Consider the following 19440-nt stretch of genomic DNA (forward strand, 5'->3'; position numbering starts at 1 on the left):
GGGTCACACGCACACTCATATACACACACACACACACATCCACACACGCATGTGCACATACACTCATGTACACACGCCCACACACTTGTGCACACACGTGTACAGGTACAGACATGTGTACACAAACACACACATGCACACATGTGCATATTCACACACGCACACACATCACTTGTATATTATCCGTATACCTTTTTTTTTTAACCACCAAGGACATCCACTTAATAGAAATTCACCTGAAATAATCCCAAACAATGGAGTCCATACAGTTCACGAAGCTTCTGCCCATTGGCCCCAATTCGGCCAGCCTGCTGTTTCACTTCCTCTCACCACCCGTCGAAAAATGACTCCTCTGCCCAATGTTACCACAAGCTAACTAGTATTTTCAAAACATTACCACCTTTTAACTTCCAATGGAAAACGTGGTGTCTCCCCGGGGAATCCTGCCTCCTCCAGCCACAGAACAGGAAGTTCAAAATAGGAAGAAAGGGATTAAGTTCATAGATGTCCCGGAAGGCTCTGTAAGGAGTCTCTCTAGATGAGCTGATTCTACTCTATTTTTTTTTTTTTAAGATTTTATTTATTTATTTGACAGAGAGATAGGCAGAGAGGCAGGCAGAGAGGGGGAAGCAGGCTCCCCGCTGAGCAGAGAGCCTGATGGGGGCTCGATCCCAGGACTCTGGGACCATGACCTGAGCTGAAGGCAGAGGCTTTAACCCACTCAGCCACCCAGGCGCCCCGAGCTGATTCTACTCTTAAACCCAATCGGGCTACATCTTCTTGTACAGGAGTGCTGTAAAAACTGGACCCCCACTTTGAGATTATGGATAAGAATAAGCATCAGTGTTAATTGAATGTGTACTACGTGCTCAGCATTTTACCCGCATGGGCCCATCTGATTCTCTCGACACTCTCTGTGTGCTGTTACTGGGCCCATTTTACAGATGAGAAAATGGAGGTGCAGAGAGGCTAAGTAACTTGCCGGGGGCCACACAGCTATCAAGTGGAGGGTCTAGGATAGAAACCCAGCTATCTGGTTCCAAACTTATCCCCTTGCCCACTCGCCTTGGAAAAGTGCTCCGAGTGACCGCACTGTCCTGACCGGGTAAGTGAAAAGGGGAGGAGAAAATGCTTTGTATGCATGGCCATTTGGGGGGTTTATTAAAAAAAAGCAAATGATAAACACTTTAATTTGTGAATTGATACAATGATGCTGCCAGAGTGTGACATGCTGGAAGCAGCTGCCTTTCCCCTATTTCCTTGATTAAAAACTGCAAAGCATTTTTAGTATAATCATATTACCGATATTCCCGAAACTTTTATATATGTATGTATAAAATGGTCCCTCCTTTGAATTGTTTTAGTGATTTACTTTAATGCTTAATTACATGATTTTTTTTTAAAGACCCGGGGCATGCCTGACAGGTTTTAATCATGAGGACAGACCCAGTCCCCTCATACCCACAACAAAATAGGTCTCACTCCTCTGTGGAATTCAGAAATGAGGGTGCGCAGAAATTCGATTTGCAGACAGGCTCCTAAGAACCTCCGCGACGGCGAGGCCGGGCCCTCGCCCTCCTGCAATGCTCCGCACGCCCACGAGGTGGCACCACTGGCCCTTACATCCACGCACCTGTTGGGGCGCCTCCGTGTTGCTCCTGGTTTCTATTCTCACCCGGCAGGTACTTACAGACTGGACCTGCAGCTGGAGGTCATTTTTTTCCTGCAGCAGGGACACCATCTTCTCCTCCAGTTCCTTCCGGCGAGCCTCCGACCTGGCCAGCTCCTCCTTGGCCCTCTCGAAGTCTTCCTTCATGGTGGCCATCTCTCGCTCGGCCTCCGCGCTCTTGAGGAGCGGCTTGATCTTGAAGAACAGGTTCATCCAGGGCCAGTGCTTGACGTTCATGAAGGCGCGGATGTTGTACTGGATGCAGAAGATGGAGTCCCTGCACGCCCCATCGGACCGTGTTAATGAACCCCAGCAAGGACTCCTGTCTGCCCCTCCTGCCCTGGGGCCCAGGCCCTTGGCCCTTCCCCGCTGCAGGGGCAGCCCAGCTCTGCGGCTCCATGGGCCCTAGGGCTCGCTCTGCAGATGAGGGACAGAGGCAGCAGGTTGGGAGGTGACAGAGGGCACGGGACCATTTATGGACCCTGCCCCCCAATCAGACTCCCACCCCCAGCACAGTGCTGGAACGCTGTCCCTAAGATCCCGATCACCCATGCTGGGAGCCTCTTCCTACTTGCCTGAGTCTGTCTCCCGCATTTTATTTACGTATTTGACACAGAGGGAGAGCGAGAGAGCACGAGCAGGCGCGGTGGCAGGGGGAGAGGCAGACTCCCCCTGAGCAGAAAGCCTACACGGGACTGAATCTCAGGACCCTGGGATCACGACCGGAGCTGAAGGCGGACGCCAACCGACTGAGCCTCCCAGGCACCCGTCTCCCACATTTGAACGGCTGACTCTCCCCGTTTTGAAAGAACCCCTGGCCTGGGTTTCATGATTCCTGTCTCATGGTGCGCTCTGCCTCGTGGGCTCCCTCTTCCTCCGTCTCCCCGACACTTGCTCTCCTAGAATTCGCCTTTTTTCCTGATTTCGACGGTCGCCAATGTCCTGGAGACAGCTGCCTTATCTCCTGCTCTGTATTCTCCAGAGCTCACGTGTGCCTCAGAACTTGCTTCCCTTTCCCATAAACCGGCTCCTGCCCAGGGCCCTTCTCCCCGTTTCTGTGCCGGCTTCCATTCACCTCAACCAGCTAGATGCCCACAAGCTGATCTTGACTAATCCATGATGGTGGCCCATGTGGCAATGCCAATGTCAGAGCCATATAGGCATCGAGGAATTGGGGAGAAGGGGCCTCCCCCCCCCGCAATTCCCCTCTCCCTGAAATTCCTGCATGTTACCAGCCATGAGGGTTGCTGGTGAATTACTGAAGGAGTAAGACTCTTCAGTGTCCCTGGACTCCTATGTTCTAGTTCAGGCCCTTGTCATCTACAAACCCGGTCCTCTCACTGCTCCCCGTAGGCACCTGCCATGGCTTCCCAGCGGACTCCTGGCTCTGGCCTCATGAACGAGGAAGAAAGGAACTTGTGTTGGGTACCTCCCCTGAGCTCCTGGAGGGCAGGGTGTCTCTCTGTATGCCCAGCACCATGCAGGGTCCCCACGCACGGACAGGCTGCTCGGCAGGTGCTGGGGTAAATGAACGAGCAAGGACATCGATGCCCCAAGACTAAAACCAGGAAGCAACCAGCAGCGGTGAAGTAGGGAGGGCAGGGTAAGGCGGGGCGAGGGTCCACCTCACCTCCTCTCCATCATCTTCTTGAACTCCACCCGCATCAGGTATCCCCGGCAGACGGCCTGTGTGCGTGTCATCAGGGTCACAAGCTTCTCGTCCCTCATCTCCTCCAGGAGTCCGAGAAGCCCAGCTTTGAAAAACACCTGCGTCAGAGGAGAGACGAGCCCGGCCGTGTTCCCAGCTGCCCTGCAGCCCGGGGTCCTCCTGGGAGCCGGTTTCCGCCCAGCCCAGCCCTCAGCCTTCAGAGCCAGGGCCTGGAACGGGCCGTCCACTGGGCCCCACAGTCGCCTCTCCTGAGCTTGTTCCATAGGACATTCCCAGCCCCTCCAACCCCCATGGCCCGATTCAGACAGAGCTCCCACATAGGAGGCAGGACGAGCCCAGAAAGTACCCTCCGAGCTCCACTGCGCCCAGATTGGGAGAAACTCGCAGACGGCTCCTCAGGGCCACCTACCCATGGCCCACTCCAGCTGACATGCCAAGGAAGCAAGGACCCTTCGGAGGGCTGCGAGCCCCAGTCTGATCCTTTCCAGGAGGCAGAGCTCTGCGGTCAGGCCAGGATTTGAAGCTGGCCTTTGTCCCTCACTGTCCTGGTGACCTTGAGCACGTGAGCACCCTCACTGTCCTTGTGACCTTGAGCACTCCATGAGGTCAGGACTAGCCTTATGTCCCTCAGGTTAAGGGGAGGACTGAATGCCGGGTGCACAGAGGGCGAGTCACTGGGCCAGATCTCCGTGTGCTCAATAAATGGTGGGCATTTCTATCTGTTATTATCATTCCCTCCAAGTTCTCACTGTTCTGGAATCCTTGCTGTGTTCTCTCTCCTTGGCTTTCTCGTCCCACATAAAAGTGCCTTTGCTCTGCTCTCTTAGGACCCCAGAACTTTCTATTGCTTTCTTCCAGTGCTGGGGCAGGGGTTGGGTCTGGCTTCCAATTAAGCCTCTAGAAACTTAAAAACCAACACGGGGACAGGATTCTCGGTCCCCAGACTCAGGCTCCTTCTGCGTGGGCTCCTGCGCAATGGGGCAGTCAGGTTGGCCACCAGCTGACAAGCAGCCCCGGGGCCACGGTGATGCAGGGTGGAGGGGGGAAGTGTCCCAGCTCCGCATGTTCTCACCTTGGTGTGCCCAAACCTATACTGTTCCCGGTCCACGTCGATGGAGCTCAGAAGCTTCTCAGAAGCATTTTTGCTGTCAATAAATTGTCCTTCGGGGATGGCACTGGCATTGAGGATCCGGTACCTGCAGGGCAGTGGGGGGTGGGGAGCGTGGTTGGTCAGTCACCTGCTAGCAGCTGGGTGTTGCAGAGCCGGGGGGGAGGGGTGTCTCAGGGGAGAAGGGGGTCTGGCCCACAGAGCTGGGAGGGTGATCCCTCCATGCAATTTCCTGAGGGCTGCACCCTGCTCCTTTCTGCCCCCGGGGCCTCACCCCTGCTGGGCCCAACCCATTCTGGGATGACCCATGGCCAGAAAGACCATAATCTCCCTGAGGACACGTGGACTCTTGAATGCCACCAGGGTTTAAGGGGCAAGAGTCTGCTAGCAGTTGGCCGAGCACACAGGAAGCTGAGAAAACACCTTACCCTCCCTCCAATCTGGCTTCGGAAGCCAGGTCAGGCCTAACAGGCCTAACTTGGGCCCCTCTGCATTGGCTTGGCAGTGCTAGCTTGGAAGGTGGTTTCCATCGAGGACAACATTTTCTGAATGGACTCAATCTCCAAGAAAGGCCCCATAGCTAAGACAAGGCCTGCCTTATACCTAAGATCAGGCCTTCTAGAATCTTCTTCTGCTCCAGCCTTAGGAGGACATGGACTATTGTACAGCTAGTCTGGGAGAAGGGATACACAGCTGGAGTTTTGTTTTCAGAGGAAGCAGTTATCTGCATAAAAGAACCTTGAAATCATCTGTGACACGCAGACCTGTGGTCCCGCTACTCCTGGAGGGTCCTTGCCCCTCCTCTACTCCAGACAAGGCCTGGAGTTGTGGGGCACAGATGGCAGCTGGGAAGAGAAAGCTGGTCTAGAGCAGCGGGACTCAACTGGGGACAACTGAGCCCCCCCCCCACCTGCACTTTTCCCCCCTGCCCAGGGGACATCTGACAATGTCTGGTGACATTTTAAAAAAATATTTAATTAATTTATTTGGCAGAGAGAGAGAGAGATCACAAGTAGGCAGAGAGAGAGAGGAGGAAGCAGGCTCCCTGCTTAGCAGAGAGCCCGATGTGAGGCTTGACCCTGGGATCATGACCTGAGCTGAAGGCAGAGGCTTTAACCCACTGAGCCACCCAGGTATCCCTGTCTGGTGACATTTTTGATTGTTCCAGTGTGGATGGGGTGTGGTTAGCTCCTGACACTATAGGTAGAGACTGGGGATCCTGCTAAAATCCTACAACACACATGACAATCTCCCTAAGGAAGGATTATCTAGTCTAGAAGGTGACAATCTCTGCTTTGAAGGCCCAGTTGAGGTGGAGGGTTGGGGCTGAGGCTAGGACCAGTTTGGGCTGGCCTGGCCCTCACTTTGGGCATAGCTCATCTCCCCCAGCTCGAAAGAAAGCCCATGGAAACCCTGGGAAGCTGTGAACTCACCCACCACTCAGCCCAAGGAGCCCTCAGAAGGAAAGAAACATGGGGATGCCTGAGTGGCTCAGTGGGTTGAGCATCTGGCTTCAGCTCAGGTCATCATCTTGGGGTTCCAGGATCGAGCCCCGTGTGGGGCTCCCTGCTCAGCGGGAGAGTCTGCTTCTCCCTCTCCCTCTGCTACTCCCCCTTCTCATACTCTCTTTCCCTCTCAAATAAATAAATAAAATCTTAAAAAGAGAGAGAGAGAGAGAGATGCAAAGCCAGGTGACCTACCTCTGTTTGAAGTCTGCATAGAGGATCCGGCTGGGGAACCCTTTCCTGCAAATCCGGATGCCCTCGAGGACCCCGTTGCAGCGTAGCTGGTGCATGACCAAGTAGTGGTCCATCACGCCTGGGGAGGGAAGTAGTTGCCCATCACTCCCCCACGTACGTCAGGGGCTTTTTCTTTGTCTTTGACAGTCTGGCCACCGTGAGACACGCCAACACACCCAGACTTGAGCGGAAAGGGTTAACGCCACCTCTAGGAATGACGGGATGGACATAGTCTCACAGTAGGAGATATTCTCAGTCCCTGAGGACATGTAAGCATCCCATTCCTATGGGTCAAAAACCAAAATATGGATCTTCACCCTGTTGATGACCCTTGAGTCCAGCTAGGCTAGAATGAGTATGGATTGCCCTCTGACTTCCCATTAGATAACATGCTGTGCCCTTCTCTACTCAAGGTCAAGGCTGTAGCGTCTGCAGGCAGTGCCTTTAGTGGGAGCAGAGAAACAGAGCCAAGGACAGCTGTGCTTCAGAGGATGCAAGGGTTGAACGCGGTGGTGGTGGGGGGTTCCTCTGCTGAGCGCTGAGCATGAGGTCTGGGAAGGAAGAGGGGACACCAACATTGGGAGGAAGAAGAGGACCCATAGAGACAAGCCCTTATCGGGGACGCTCTTGGGTCACACACAAACGAGGACTGAGAAAACCCTGTACTGGGGCTGTGTGCGTGGTTAGGAGCCTTCTTACGGCTGCATAATGGCTTTCCTGGTGCATTCCCTACGTTGCTGGGGAGAGGGAGGCTGAAGCTGTCTCTGACAGCTTCTGGAAACTTCTAGAAGGCTCACAAGTTTCCTCGGTGTCTGGGAGGAGAGGTGACTACTCACACCATTTTCAAGGCTCTGCTGCTGGACTGTGCCATCGGGTATAGTACTTTCTGGCCACATGTGGTTATTAAAATTTAAATTCGTTAAGATGAAAAGTTCATATTCTTAGCCGCACCAGGTGTACCATGTACCCAGCGACTGCTGTACTGGATGGCTCGGACGTGGAACATTTCCATCATTCCTGAAGGTTCTACAGGCCTGTGATTCAGTCTCAAGGGAGGAGTAGTTAAGACAGGGGAGAGACATCAGACACTCAGAGGATGTCTCGTGGGAGCGAACCTGATGGATTACCAAGTTCAGCTCCCGGGATTTCTCGGATGAGAATTTTGAGGGGGTTCCGATGCCAGCTGTGGTATTTGCTAGCTGTGTGCCCCCATTTCCTGGAGAGGTGAGGGCCCTGCCTGGTAGTCTCAGAGCTCAGACTGGGCTCCCTCCTTCCCCGGGGCCCCTGCTGTCACTGCAGGCTCAGAACTGAGTTGACTTCTCTCAGGGTGTCCCTCCCAACCCAGGCGGAGACAGTGTCTGGAAGGCCCATCAAGAACGGTCCTCTCTGCCCTCTGACTCACTTGCAAAACTTCTAAAAACTCCCCCGAGCTACTGCCTTGCCTTCCCTTTCTCAAGTTATCCCTCATTCAGCACCTCCAGCGAACTCTTTCCCCCTGCCAGCTCAGCTTTGCAGGCAGTTGTGTGAATTGCGTGTCTTAAAATGCAAAAAACTGCAAAAATTGCAAATGCAAAAATTGCATTTTTATGATGTTTGGCACCTTGGGGACTTGCGGACCCTGAGAGACTTCCCCCGACCCTGGCCACCAAGAGCCAGTTCCTAGGATGGCAGACTGCTCCCCCGGGAGCACACATTTCACTTCCAACAAGCTAAGACCCAAAGCCACGGTCCCCCAACCATTGCCTCATCAGGCTGCCAGGCTCAGGCCGGGCACGAGACAACCACGGCAGCCCCCACAGCCTGGGGCCCGCTGAGATGATTCAAACTCGCCCCTCCTGACCTGCTCAGCCTGCTGGCCCATTCCTCCCCACGTTGTCCCCTCGCTCCCCTTGTGCGAGCGACCACCATCCACCATTGCCCAGAGCGTGCCGGCGGTTTGGTTCAGCCCCAGCTCCGGGCGCCCTGGGGCAGGCACTTCAATCTCCTCTGCCTGTACGCTCTCTTCTAGAAAAGGAAGAAGCCCCACTACGCCCTTTCCAAAGCCTCGCCCATACTCCTATACTACGGTCAGTCTATTCTCGGAAAGGAGAAAGAAAACGGAGTGGGGCCAGGACGGAGGAGAAGCAAAATGGAGAGGAAGGGATGGTGATGTCACAGTTCTCCTTCCAAGAGAAAAAGGCAGGCGGTGCATTGCCCAAACCCCTGGGGGCCCCTAGAGGCACAGGGTTCCCCAGCGAGGGGCCGTCCATCCCTGTCACCTGACACCTGCAGGGAAGTGCTTCTTGGACCCCACCTTTGATTTGTGCTGACACGGGCTCAAAAACAGTAACGGAAATCCGCTTTTGTGACAAGACAGCTGCACACAAGCCAACAATTTCATCTGAGGCACAGCAACCAGAGAAACAGCTCCGTTCCAACCCTGGCGGAGAAGTGAGCTGTGCTGGGTGCACTGGGAGGGCTGCAGCCTGCAAAGGCAATGTGGGTCCTAACAGCGCGTTTTTGGCTGGTTTTTGCCTTCGACCTGGACTTCCACGGAAGAGTAGCCGTGGTTGTTTGGAGAATTAAAGTGCCTGGTTTTCAATAATAATAATAATAATAATAATAAATATAATAGGTATTAATGATGTACTTATACTGTAATGATATAAGCAATTATTAACATAGTAATAAATTAATATTTGTTATTAATAAATATGACAAATAAAAAAGAAATAAGACAAATAATTAAAATAAAATACTATAATAAAAATAAAATATAAATATAATAAAATAAATATGAATAAAAATGAAAGGAAATAAAAATTAATTTTATTTAATTAACAAGTAAACTCGTTTCCCACGATGTCATCATTTCTCATACGCGTTATCATATATAACATTATTATCATAATTCTTCTTCTTGTCATTATACTAATAACAACTGTTGGGATTATCACTGACAGCCAGACACACTGAGTGTCCACCAGGCACGCAGCCCTGCTCGAAGTGCTTGACACACACTCATTCAAGCGATCCTCACGACAACCCCATCTGGCAGGTTGAGTGAATCAATATTTACAGAGTTTACACACACTCATTAAATAAATAAATGAATAGCTAAGTAAGAGAATGCATGCACGAAATGTCACTTTAATCTTCGTTTTATAGCCCAGAAAGCTGAAGTATGCAGCTAAGGGTCCCGTAGACAGTAACAGGTGGAGAGTAATTGCATACCGACTACGCTCGGGAAACAGGTGTTTTAATTGCAGACGACTCAGATGCAGTGGTGTTCTTTGGGGGAAAGGAGTCACAGAGCTCTTGGAAAACCCCAGGAAAGTCACGGATCTGATATGCCTCTCTACATACTTGACTATGAGGGATATGGACTTCAGAGTAAGGGTGCCGGATAAAACACAGGATGCCAAGGTGAACTTGAATTTCAGATACAGGAAATCATTGTTCAGTGTAAGTATATCCCAGTCACTGCATGGGTCATACCTACACGAAGACATGTTTCACTGTTTATCTGAAATTCAAACTTAACGGAGCATCTGTATTCGTATTTGCTAAGTCTGGCTGTGTCACTTCACAGATGATGTTGAGAGGAGGTAAACCCCACAACCCTCGGCTCCGGGAAACCTGCACAAAAGCACGCAGAAGTTTGCACGCATTTTGGGGAGCCCCGTTCTGATGGATTCTCACTCACCGGGAGTCTTGGTCTCATTGGGAATCAGGCATCGCACAAAGTGAGGGTGAGTGCTTCTTAAGTTGGTCATCAGTTTGTTCAGATTTTCCTGGGATGCAAATCAGAACGAGCACATTAACGTCAGCAAATGCGGTTTCATGGAGCACAGGAACAACCAAATGCAGAAGTTGCCGAAACACAAACCCTGAACACCGCCGACACGGTCTGGAAAGAGGAGCCTTTCTTCTTCCCGCCCTTCTTGCTTCCCCCGGAGTCACCTGGAGACAGACACGGAGGGTGGGTCAGATTCAACCCTGAGCCCTCCCCCTGCTCCCCAGGGTTACTGAGATATCATTGACATAGAAATAACATTGCATGTCTTTCATGTTTGACACATGTCTATATTTTGAAATAGTCACATTGTTGTCCATACCGGGTTAGGATTACTTTCCTTGTGATGAGAACTTTTAAGATCTACTCTCTTGGCAACTTTTAAATATGCAACTGCCGTACATTACATCCCAGAACTTACTTATCTTATAATTGGAAGTTGGTATCTTTTGACACTTTCATCCAATTCCCCCACCCCTTGCTTCCGGCAACCACAAAGTCTGACTTCTGTTTCCATGAGAGATAGGGTTTTTTTAAGATTCCGCATATAAGTGAGATGGTACAGGATTTGTCTTTCTCTGTCTGGCTCATTTCCCATAGCATCATGTTTTCAAGGTCTATCCATGTTGTCACAAACCCAAGATTTTTTCTCTCTCTCTCTCTCTTTCTTTTTTTAATGGCTGAAAAGTACACCATGTTTTCTTTATCCATTCATCTGTTGATGGACACTTAGGTTGTTTCCATGTCTTGGCTATTGTAAATAATGCTCCAATGAACGTGGGGGTGTAAATAATCTCTTAAGGATAGTGATTTTGCTTCCTTCAGATATGGATTGCTAGATCATGTGGTAATTTTGTTTTTAATTGTTTGAGGACCCTCCATATTGTTTTCCACAGTTGGCTGCACCAACTTACATTCCCACCAATAGTGCACTAGGATTCTTTTTTTTTTTTTAGGGGTGGCCACACCCTTCAAACCCCGAAATGGGATTTTTGGTTTTCTTTTGATGTCACGGAACTGAAGAGTTTTTGTTCTCTTTTGTTTTTTAAGATTTATTTATTTATTTGAGAGAGAGATCTGGGGAAGGGACAAAGGGAGAAGAAGAGAGAATCCCAAGGACACTCTGCACTGATCACAAAGTCTGACATGAGGCTCGACCCCAGGACCCCAAGGTCATGACCTGCACACAAACCCACTGACGCTTAACCCACTGCTCCACCCAGGTCACCGCTTCTAGTTTGTTTTTAAAATAATCTAGTTATAGGACAAATGATACATTATCTATATTTTTACACTGAGAACATTAATTTTTTAAATTGATGCATTTAAGACAGTCCATCATCTTAAAACTGTTCTTTGGTGATTATTTTTAAAAAATACAATGTGAATAAACCTAGCAAGTGATACTGGCTTGTGCAACCATTTTGGAAAACAGTCTGGAGGTCCTTGGAGAAAGTGGATACAGAGTTACCGTAAGACTGAGCAGTTCTAGGCCTGTGGATATGTACAAGAGAATTGACCCATGGGTATATACAAGAGAATTGACACCATAAGCCAGCTCAGAAACTTGTATACAACTGTTCATAGCAGCACCATCATCAATAGCCAGATATCCATCAACTCCCCAGGGGATAGACAAAATGTGTGTTTCCCGTGCCCTGGAATATTACACATCTATAAAAGAAGTGTGTCCCAACAAATCCAGGGAACATTCTGCTACACAAAAGAAGCCAGGTGCACAGTGGTTCCATTTACCTGAAATGACCAGAATCGGCCAGCCAGCCACCCCATGTCAATCTTTAAAAGCTTTTTAAAAACGTGATACTGGCTCTTTTGTCCCCTGGGAGTCCAGGGACTTCCTCTTAAGGGAGAGGAAGCGTAAGAGAAAGAAAATTGGGTAATTGGAAACAGACAAATCCAGCTCTGTCTGACGATCACAACGGAATACTCGAATACTCGTTCTTCAAGGAGCAGCTCTGGGTCATAAGTAATGACACAGAGCTTTGCACACAGTGGGGGTGGGGTGGGGAATTTCACCTGTTTCTGCACCAGCATAGTTGGAAAAAAGGAAGGACAGCAGCTTTAGGGAAGACTTCTGGTACAGCCCGACCACGGTCTCGTTCAGGGGGTCCTTGTTCTTGTCCAGCCAGCCAGCAATGTTGTAGTCCACAGTGCCAGCATAGTGGACTAGAGAGAAGTGGGCCTCGGCCTTGCCTTTGGCAGGCTTGGGCTTCTGGAAGTTGTTGGACTTCCCCAGGTGCTGGTCATAGAGCTTGTTCTTGAAGGAGGTGTCTGTGGCCTTGGGGAACATGCACTCCTCTTCCAGGATGGAGAAGATGCCCATGGGCTGAAAGAAGGATCAGACCATGACTCAGCAGTTAATAGTGCGTCTCAATGACTGCATTGTCTGCAGGAGTCAAATACAACCTTTCTGGTGTTACCACTCGCTTAGGAGCACCGTGGGGCGCGGAGCTAGGCACGGAGTAAGCGCTTAATGGATGCTTGTTGACAAAAGAACATGGAAAGAACCTGTATGCATACAAATGTAGCTCACTTTTAGCAACAGGTTACCACCACTGCACCCTCCAAAAAAGGAAAGTTACATACATAGACATAAAATGATATGAGTGATATTGAAACAATCATGTATGGATTTCTCAGCAGCCACCTTAGGAAGACAAACTCATTCCAATATCACCAGTGCTCCAAACGGTATGGGAATTTCTTTCTTTCTTTTCTTTCTTTTTTTTTTTTTTTTAAGATTTAATTAATTAATTTATTTGAGAGAGAGTGAGAAAGAGCAAGAGCACTAGCAGGGGGAGCAGCAGGCAGAGGGAGAAGCAGACTCCCTGCTGAGCAGGGAGCCCAACGTGGGGCTCGATCCCAGGACCCTGAGATCATGACCTGAGCCGAAGGCAGAGGCTTAACCAACTGAGCCACCCAGGCACCCCCTCCTTGGCTGTTTTTATAGTAACATTATGCCAGAACTCTACAGCTCCATTGTCTGAACTCCTAGGGTCTTTGGACAAGTTACAAAGGTATGAATGGCCACTGTTCCTCCCGGGCTCCTGTTCCCATTCCTGGGAGAACTGAGCCCTTGGATCTTAACCAACCATGTATCTGTTTAGGTGTCTGCATTATGCATGCATTCCAAACACTTGTCTGTGCAAGGAGACTCAGCTCTCCGGAGGCTGGAAGAGTAGTGCAAGGATCACCATTCTACCGGCAGGGTAGAGTGAGAGCAAAGGGATGACGGTCTCAGCCAAGGAGGGACAGTCCCTGGGGAGCAGACTCTATTCCTCTACCTTCTCGATGAGCTCGATGCAGGCAGCCAGGTCCATCCCGAAGTCGATGAACTCCCACTCGATGCCCTCCTTCTTGTACTCCTCCTGCTCCAGCACGAACATGTGGTGGTTGAAGAACTGTTGCAGCTTCTCGTTGGTGAAGTTGATGCACAGCTGCTCCAGGCTGTTGAACTGGGTGTTGCAAAGAGCAAGAGTTGGAGTGAGTCTGGAAAATCCAGTGGGGACTCTGCAAAAGACACAAAATGGAAGGGCCTTACAAAGGCCATTTATTCAAACAACTCACATCAAAGATCTCAAAGCCTGCAATGTCCAAGACCCCGATGAAGTACTGCCTGGGCTGCTTGGTGTCCAGCTGCTGGTTGATGCGGGTGACCATCCACAGGAACATCTTCTCGTAGACGGCCTTGGCCAGAGCGCCTACCGAGTTGGTCACCTTGAAGAAAGAGCACCCACTCAACCCTCAAGGTTGAAGCATGAAGCCAATTAGGTCTTCAAGGTCAAAAGCGGTTAGAGATTGGCAATTTCGTATCGTCCAGCATGATATTAAATATCCCTCAAAGCACTTGCCAGCTTAGGACGTTCCCCTCCCTCTGAGAACTATCCCATTTACAAAAATAGTCTTCTATCAGCCGTGGTATTAACACATGACTTTAGAACTTGGCTGCACGTAACTGAACCGGAGGTGGACTACTGATCCAAGTTGGGTTGCACAGAGGGTTTTTCCTGAGAATTTGGAATTGGGATCAAAGACACTGGTCTCAGTCTCCATGGGAGGCTGAACTATGGAGATGTGAACTTGGAAGCTATGTGGTGACCGTGGAGAGAGCTTGTCTGCCTAGTGAGGACACAGAAGAGAAGGAGAGCAATGACTGTCCATGGAGCCGCAGGGAAGGAGCTGCAGAGGGGCAGTCTGGCTCCAGAGGATCCTTCATTTTCTGGTGCCTAACAACACTCTTCCATGTGCATTCCTTAAGCTACCCCTGGGACCTAAGAACGAAATTCCTCTTAATGCTGAAGGCAGTTGCGCCTAGATTTTGGACACCTGCAGCTTAAGGAACGTTGGGATGGTGGTTAAAATAGCAGAATAACTGAGTCAGCTGAACTCACGGCAACTCCATTACCTGCTGGACGTTCTGCCCTTTGGTGACATACTCGTTGCCAACCTTCACCCTCGGACAACACAGGCCTTTCAGCATTTCTGCCGCGTTCAGACCCATCAGGTAGCCAGCTTTGTCAGCCACTGAAGGAAGAGGGCAATGTGAACACACGAAGACGGCAGGGGCTGATGTGGCCAATCAGACCCTGGGGCCTCCCAGAAATGTTTGCTATAATCCTTTTTGGTGTTCTTCCGTTCGCCTATGTGCACCAGGACTGGGGTTATCTGAGAAAGTTTCAATCTCATAGTCTAGGGGCACAGGTTTTCTAGAACTTTAGTTTGCCTTCTAGATGCAATCTTGAAGGTTGATCTTGACATATTGATATTTACATTTCTTTTTTTTTTTTTTTGGGAGAGAGAGAGAGAGAGAGAGAGCAGGGGAGGGGTGCATGGAGAGGGAGAGAGAGAATTCTAAGCAGGGTCCACGGTCAGCACAGAGCCTGACGTGCAGCTCGATGTTCCAACCCTGAGATCACGACCTGAGCTGAAATTAAGAATTGGACGCTTAGCCGATGGAGCCACCCAGGTGCCCCTAAATTTCATTTTTAAGAAGATACAGTTACACAGTTATATTGGAGTCTGCTAATTAAAAAAAAATGGCGTAGGAGTAATGGAGGCACCATTTTAATGGTTCACAATATATGTTAAGCAGCTTCCTAAATTCCTGCAAGATGCCACGCTTACAGCTGAGAGAGAGCTACAGAACTTTGACCCAGTCTTCAGATGTTGGGAGAAGGTCAAAAGCAGTTGATAATTGGCAATTTCATATAGTTCATTGGGAGTGTGGTTGACTTTGGGTCAGATCTGGCTGCCTGCACTGAGCTCATCAAGAAGGTAGAGAAATATTGCTCCTCTTGGTTGGGACCATTACTTTATTGCTGGCTGGGGAACTGAGCCAGTAAAAATCCAGGACCGTATTAGTCAAGTGTTTAATAAGAGGCCATGTGTATGCTTTCCTCTTTGCTTAAACTATCCCTTTTCCCTGCTCTGCCCTTGTAGGTGGATGGGATTCTTCTAGTCATTTACACTTGAAGGCTTTGGGTGATTACATCCTTCCTCCTCATCCCTGACCTGCCTGTGCTCAGACAGGCAGGAAATTCTGCTCGCTTCCCCTTTAAAATAGCTGGCATCTCCCACAGGGTCCCACACTTTTGGGAAGCCTGACTGCTCACCGATTAATTCCCATGAACTTCCCCTGCTAAGTGGACAGTTCATGGCTTCTGGCTCCTACCACGTACATTCTAAACCATATGTCCTGGCATTCAAGGTCTTCTCCAACTGATACCAAAATAACTACTTTTTAATCCCCATCTCTTATACATCCTTTCTGTAGCCAAAGAGGACCCCACTGCTGTTCAGTCCCCTCACATTTCTTCCCCCTCCCCCTTGATCATCATGTGTCCTCTGTTTAGATTGCCTTCTCCCCCACAACACCTTTGAGAATCCTAGCCATCCTTCAAAGTCCATGTTGGTGCCTTCTTCCTCCAGGAAGCCTTCCCTGATTACCCCAGTCAGAAGGGTCTCTTGCTCTAAACAGAGTTTCTCCGCTGCCCCTTATCTTGCACCACTCCACAAGCAGAATTCCAAGATGGCCCTGAGGATTGCCCCCCCCCCCGTGTACATTCTTTGCATAATCCCCTCCCCTTGTGTCAAGGGTGGCACTGGTGAATATGGATGGGCTATTCATTACTCCTGTGATGAGGTCCCTAGTCAGTCCACTTGGAATTAATAAAAGGAGATTATCCCGGGGAAACATAGCCTAGTCAGGTGAGCCTTTATGGGCAGTGATAAAGTCCCATATGTTTTCCTGGTCTTTCTTTCAAGGCTATTGTTTCCACCTATCATGGGGGGTGGTGTTCAAGACACACTGTGGTGATGTTACAATTGGTAGAATTATTGGAGATGAACCAGCCTGTCCCTTATAGACCTTGGAACAGTGTGAGAGATGACGCGGATGAACAGGGCGCATGGTGGGTGTGTCCTGATGCCAGGAATCCCTCCCCCTGCCCCCTGCTCTGTTCCCAGGACCAGGCAAAGGGGGATGGGGAGACCATCCAGGTGAGGGTCATGGGGTATGGCATGGGGAGATCCGTATACCAGTCCTGGGTTCAGGGTCAGGTTCAGAGTGGAACTGAAGGCCACGGGAAGAGGAAGCTCCTTCACCTGGCCCAGGTGCTTAGGACCACATTCTGCTTATGTGCACAGAGAGAAAGGGAAGTTCACAGAACCATATCCTCTCCTCAATGTCTACCTTAAGGTAACAGGTGACTGTGATGGTGAGAGGTAATGAGATGATTATTCATTCACAAGAATGATAACTTTGGTTTGTCAAGGATCCACTACTATAGGAATCCTTGACAGAGGGAGTGGACTTCCCCAGGGCAAGTACAATGAGCTTTGGACACCCCACATCCCATTTGAGCGACTTCCAATGAGCACCTCTCGGGAGGAGCCCAGAGCTCACCTCACAGGACCCCAGCCACCCATGAACACAGTGTCAGACGCTAGTCTCTGGGTGAGACACAGTTACCTTCGGTGCCGTCTGGCTCGGCCTGCTCCTCCCGCTGCTTCTGCTTGAACTTCATGTTCCCGTAATGCATCACGGCCCCAGTGAGCTTGTAGATCCCCACTTTTTCCTCTGAGCTGAAACCCAGGATGTCAATGGCGTTCTAGGAGTTAGAAAAAGGACAGTCATCCCAGGGACTCTGTTGTCCTTGGGAAAGACCTCACCCTTTGTGTACAGCCCGTGAGATAGCATTTGCCCAAAGAAGTGGGTGACGGGGCAGTTTGTTAACTTAGGGGTTAAAAGCCATTTCTTTAACATGTTTGTGTGGGAGGGTGGAGATTATGGGAAGAAAACGTGAATACTCCGTTTTCTTCCATCCAACCAGAACTGATTTAAATCCTTTACATAGATTTGGGGCTGTTTTCTGGATGAGGCCACCGGGAACCATCATGCGATACCAGGAGAAGGAATTCTCATGGAGCGTGTCTGAGAGATAGTGTCTAACACCTTGAGAGTCTGGCATTACAACCCAGGAATTCCGGTGTTGTTCAGAACTGAGACAATACGGCGCCCCAACCCATTAGAACTGGAAGAGAAGGTCATCGAAGAGAACGCCATCATTTTTCAAATAAGAAAGGGGCAAACTTCTGCAGGGGGGCTGTGCCAGGCGAGGGGTGAGGCACCATCCATAGGTCGTCTCACTGTGTCGCTGTGAGAACCTCAGAGGTATGCAGATCTTTCCAAAGTCCCAGGTGAGACCTGACGTTCTAACAGGCTAAGCGACCTGCCCAATTCGCCCAGGTAGCAGGTGATAAAGGTCTGTCTGGAGTAAGCGCTCGGTCACTTCAGAGTCTATAGGTGGTTGCTGACTTGGTTTTATAGCCACTCGGCCCGTCTTCTACCGCAAAGATTTCAACTAGAAAATCCTTCTCTGGGGTACAGGTATTGATTATGTAACAGGACTTGCAGCTTAAGCAATGCTCACTCAAGGAGGGACTGACATGCATGGAACGTGTCTGGGGAGGTGACAGGTCGGGGTCAGCAGGACGGTATTAGACAATGAGGCACCGTTGGGGGTGGTGCCCCCTTTAGGAGAAGAGGGGTCCAGGCTGAGAGCCAACCTGGGTGAGGAGACATTCTGAGCCTCAGTGGCCTCCTTGACCCCATATCCCACCCCATCTGATGCATATTTGTGTCATAGGAAGAGGCCGCTGTAGGTTAAAAGGAAAGACCTTTCACTCCACTTTGGAAGGAACCAGGTGAAGATGTTACTTTCTGGGGAGCCTGCTGGGGCAGGCAGACCCTCGGAGGGAGCACTCCCCCTTGTACTCGGCCATAAACCATCACCCAGGAGAAGCTCCTCGGGAGATTAATGGCTCAGAGATGGTGTCTATTAGTTTAAAAAAAAAAAAAGGTGGGTTCTGGAGTGGGCAGATCTGGCTTCAAATGTTCTGTCTTTGACAAAGTGTCTTGAAGCAAATTGTGGGTTTTCCTTCTAAGACTCAGCTTCCATCTTTGTATATGTGCTGCCGAAGTGAGCACATCAGCTTCCATCTTTGTAAAATGGGGGCATTTTACAAGAGGTTTTTTTGGGGGGGGGCGGGGCTTAAACGAGATAAAGCACTCATCTCAGGTGCACTTAGTTACTGTTATTATTCTAGTTATCAATGTTGGAAATACTTCCCAGAGCTAATGGTAGGAGGCCTGACAGGTGCGCCGAGGACGTGTGGGAGCTGAGCATGAGCCTGAGGGGGACAGGTAGCACGAGGCATGGAGCTTCTCCTCCTGCAGACTGGGTTGTTTTTTTCCTGTTTTACACTTTGCTATATTTTTAAAAATTTCTTAAAAGAACCGTGCAGATGGTTTTGTACCTTGAGAAGTTCCAACAAAACCTTTAAAAAAACCTTATACGTGCAAAACCCAACTCTAACACGCTACAGAATGGAACTGGAAGCCTATTTTGGAGAACTTCCTGTCCCCCCCATGGCATCTCCTGGGGTGGAGGTGAGCGGAGAGGGGTCCCATCCGGACTAATTCCCTGGACATCTTGAACTCTGAGAGCTCAGGTCTGATCACTGAACATCCCTGAGTCCCAGTTTCTGACGAGACCGCCAGGGTGCCTCTCAGTTTACAAACTCAGTAATTTGTGCTGAAAGGAAGAAGGAAGTGTGTGCTTACATCAGTCGCTAGAAGCTCTTCACTGTCGTCGATGCTGGCCACGGTGACCTCTCCTTGGCTCACGAAGGGGAAGTCGAAGGGATTGGTTGAAATGAGGAGCAAGTCTGCGAAACATGAAGGTCCCCTTGGCGTCTCACGCATGCGCGATGCACTCCGTTTTTCCAATGTGACTGATGTGGAGGATGAAACCAATACCCCCAAGAACTTACCAATGAGTTCCGGCTTCTTGTTTGACAAGATCTGGTAGAAAATGTGGTAGCTTCTCTCGCTGGATAACTGAAATGTCACTCTGGATTTTTCTAAGAGATCTAAGGGTAATAAGAAAGAATGTGGTT

At 49.9% G+C, this 19440-nt stretch overlaps 1 protein-coding gene across 1 annotated transcript in view; it reads right to left on the minus strand.

Moving 5' to 3' along the window:
• MYH13 (myosin heavy chain 13) overlaps positions 1-19440 on the minus strand; it is a 47049-nt gene that overhangs the window by 19549 nt on the left and 8060 nt on the right. Inside the window, exons 8-21 of the mRNA XM_045083393.1 lie at positions 19315-19413; positions 19106-19209; positions 16952-17090; positions 14387-14505; positions 13549-13698; positions 13266-13436; positions 11998-12307; positions 11671-11676; positions 10054-10127; positions 9871-9958; positions 6147-6264; positions 4411-4534; positions 3300-3436; positions 1691-1946 (exon numbers count right to left, since the gene is read on the minus strand). Of these exons, the coding sequence (XP_044939328.1) occupies positions 1691-1946; positions 3300-3436; positions 4411-4534; positions 6147-6264; positions 9871-9958; positions 10054-10127; positions 11671-11676; positions 11998-12307; positions 13266-13436; positions 13549-13698; positions 14387-14505; positions 16952-17090; positions 19106-19209; positions 19315-19413 (1895 nt within the window). The remainder of the gene's footprint in view (positions 1-1690; positions 1947-3299; positions 3437-4410; positions 4535-6146; positions 6265-9870; positions 9959-10053; positions 10128-11670; positions 11677-11997; positions 12308-13265; positions 13437-13548; positions 13699-14386; positions 14506-16951; positions 17091-19105; positions 19210-19314; positions 19414-19440) is intronic.

This window comes from Mustela putorius, unplaced genomic scaffold (genome assembly GCF_011764305.1).
Source record: "Mustela putorius furo isolate JIRA1106 unplaced genomic scaffold, ASM1176430v1.1 tig00000695_pilon_pilon_pilon, whole genome shotgun sequence".
Lineage (NCBI taxonomy): Eukaryota > Metazoa > Chordata > Mammalia > Carnivora > Mustelidae > Mustela > Mustela putorius.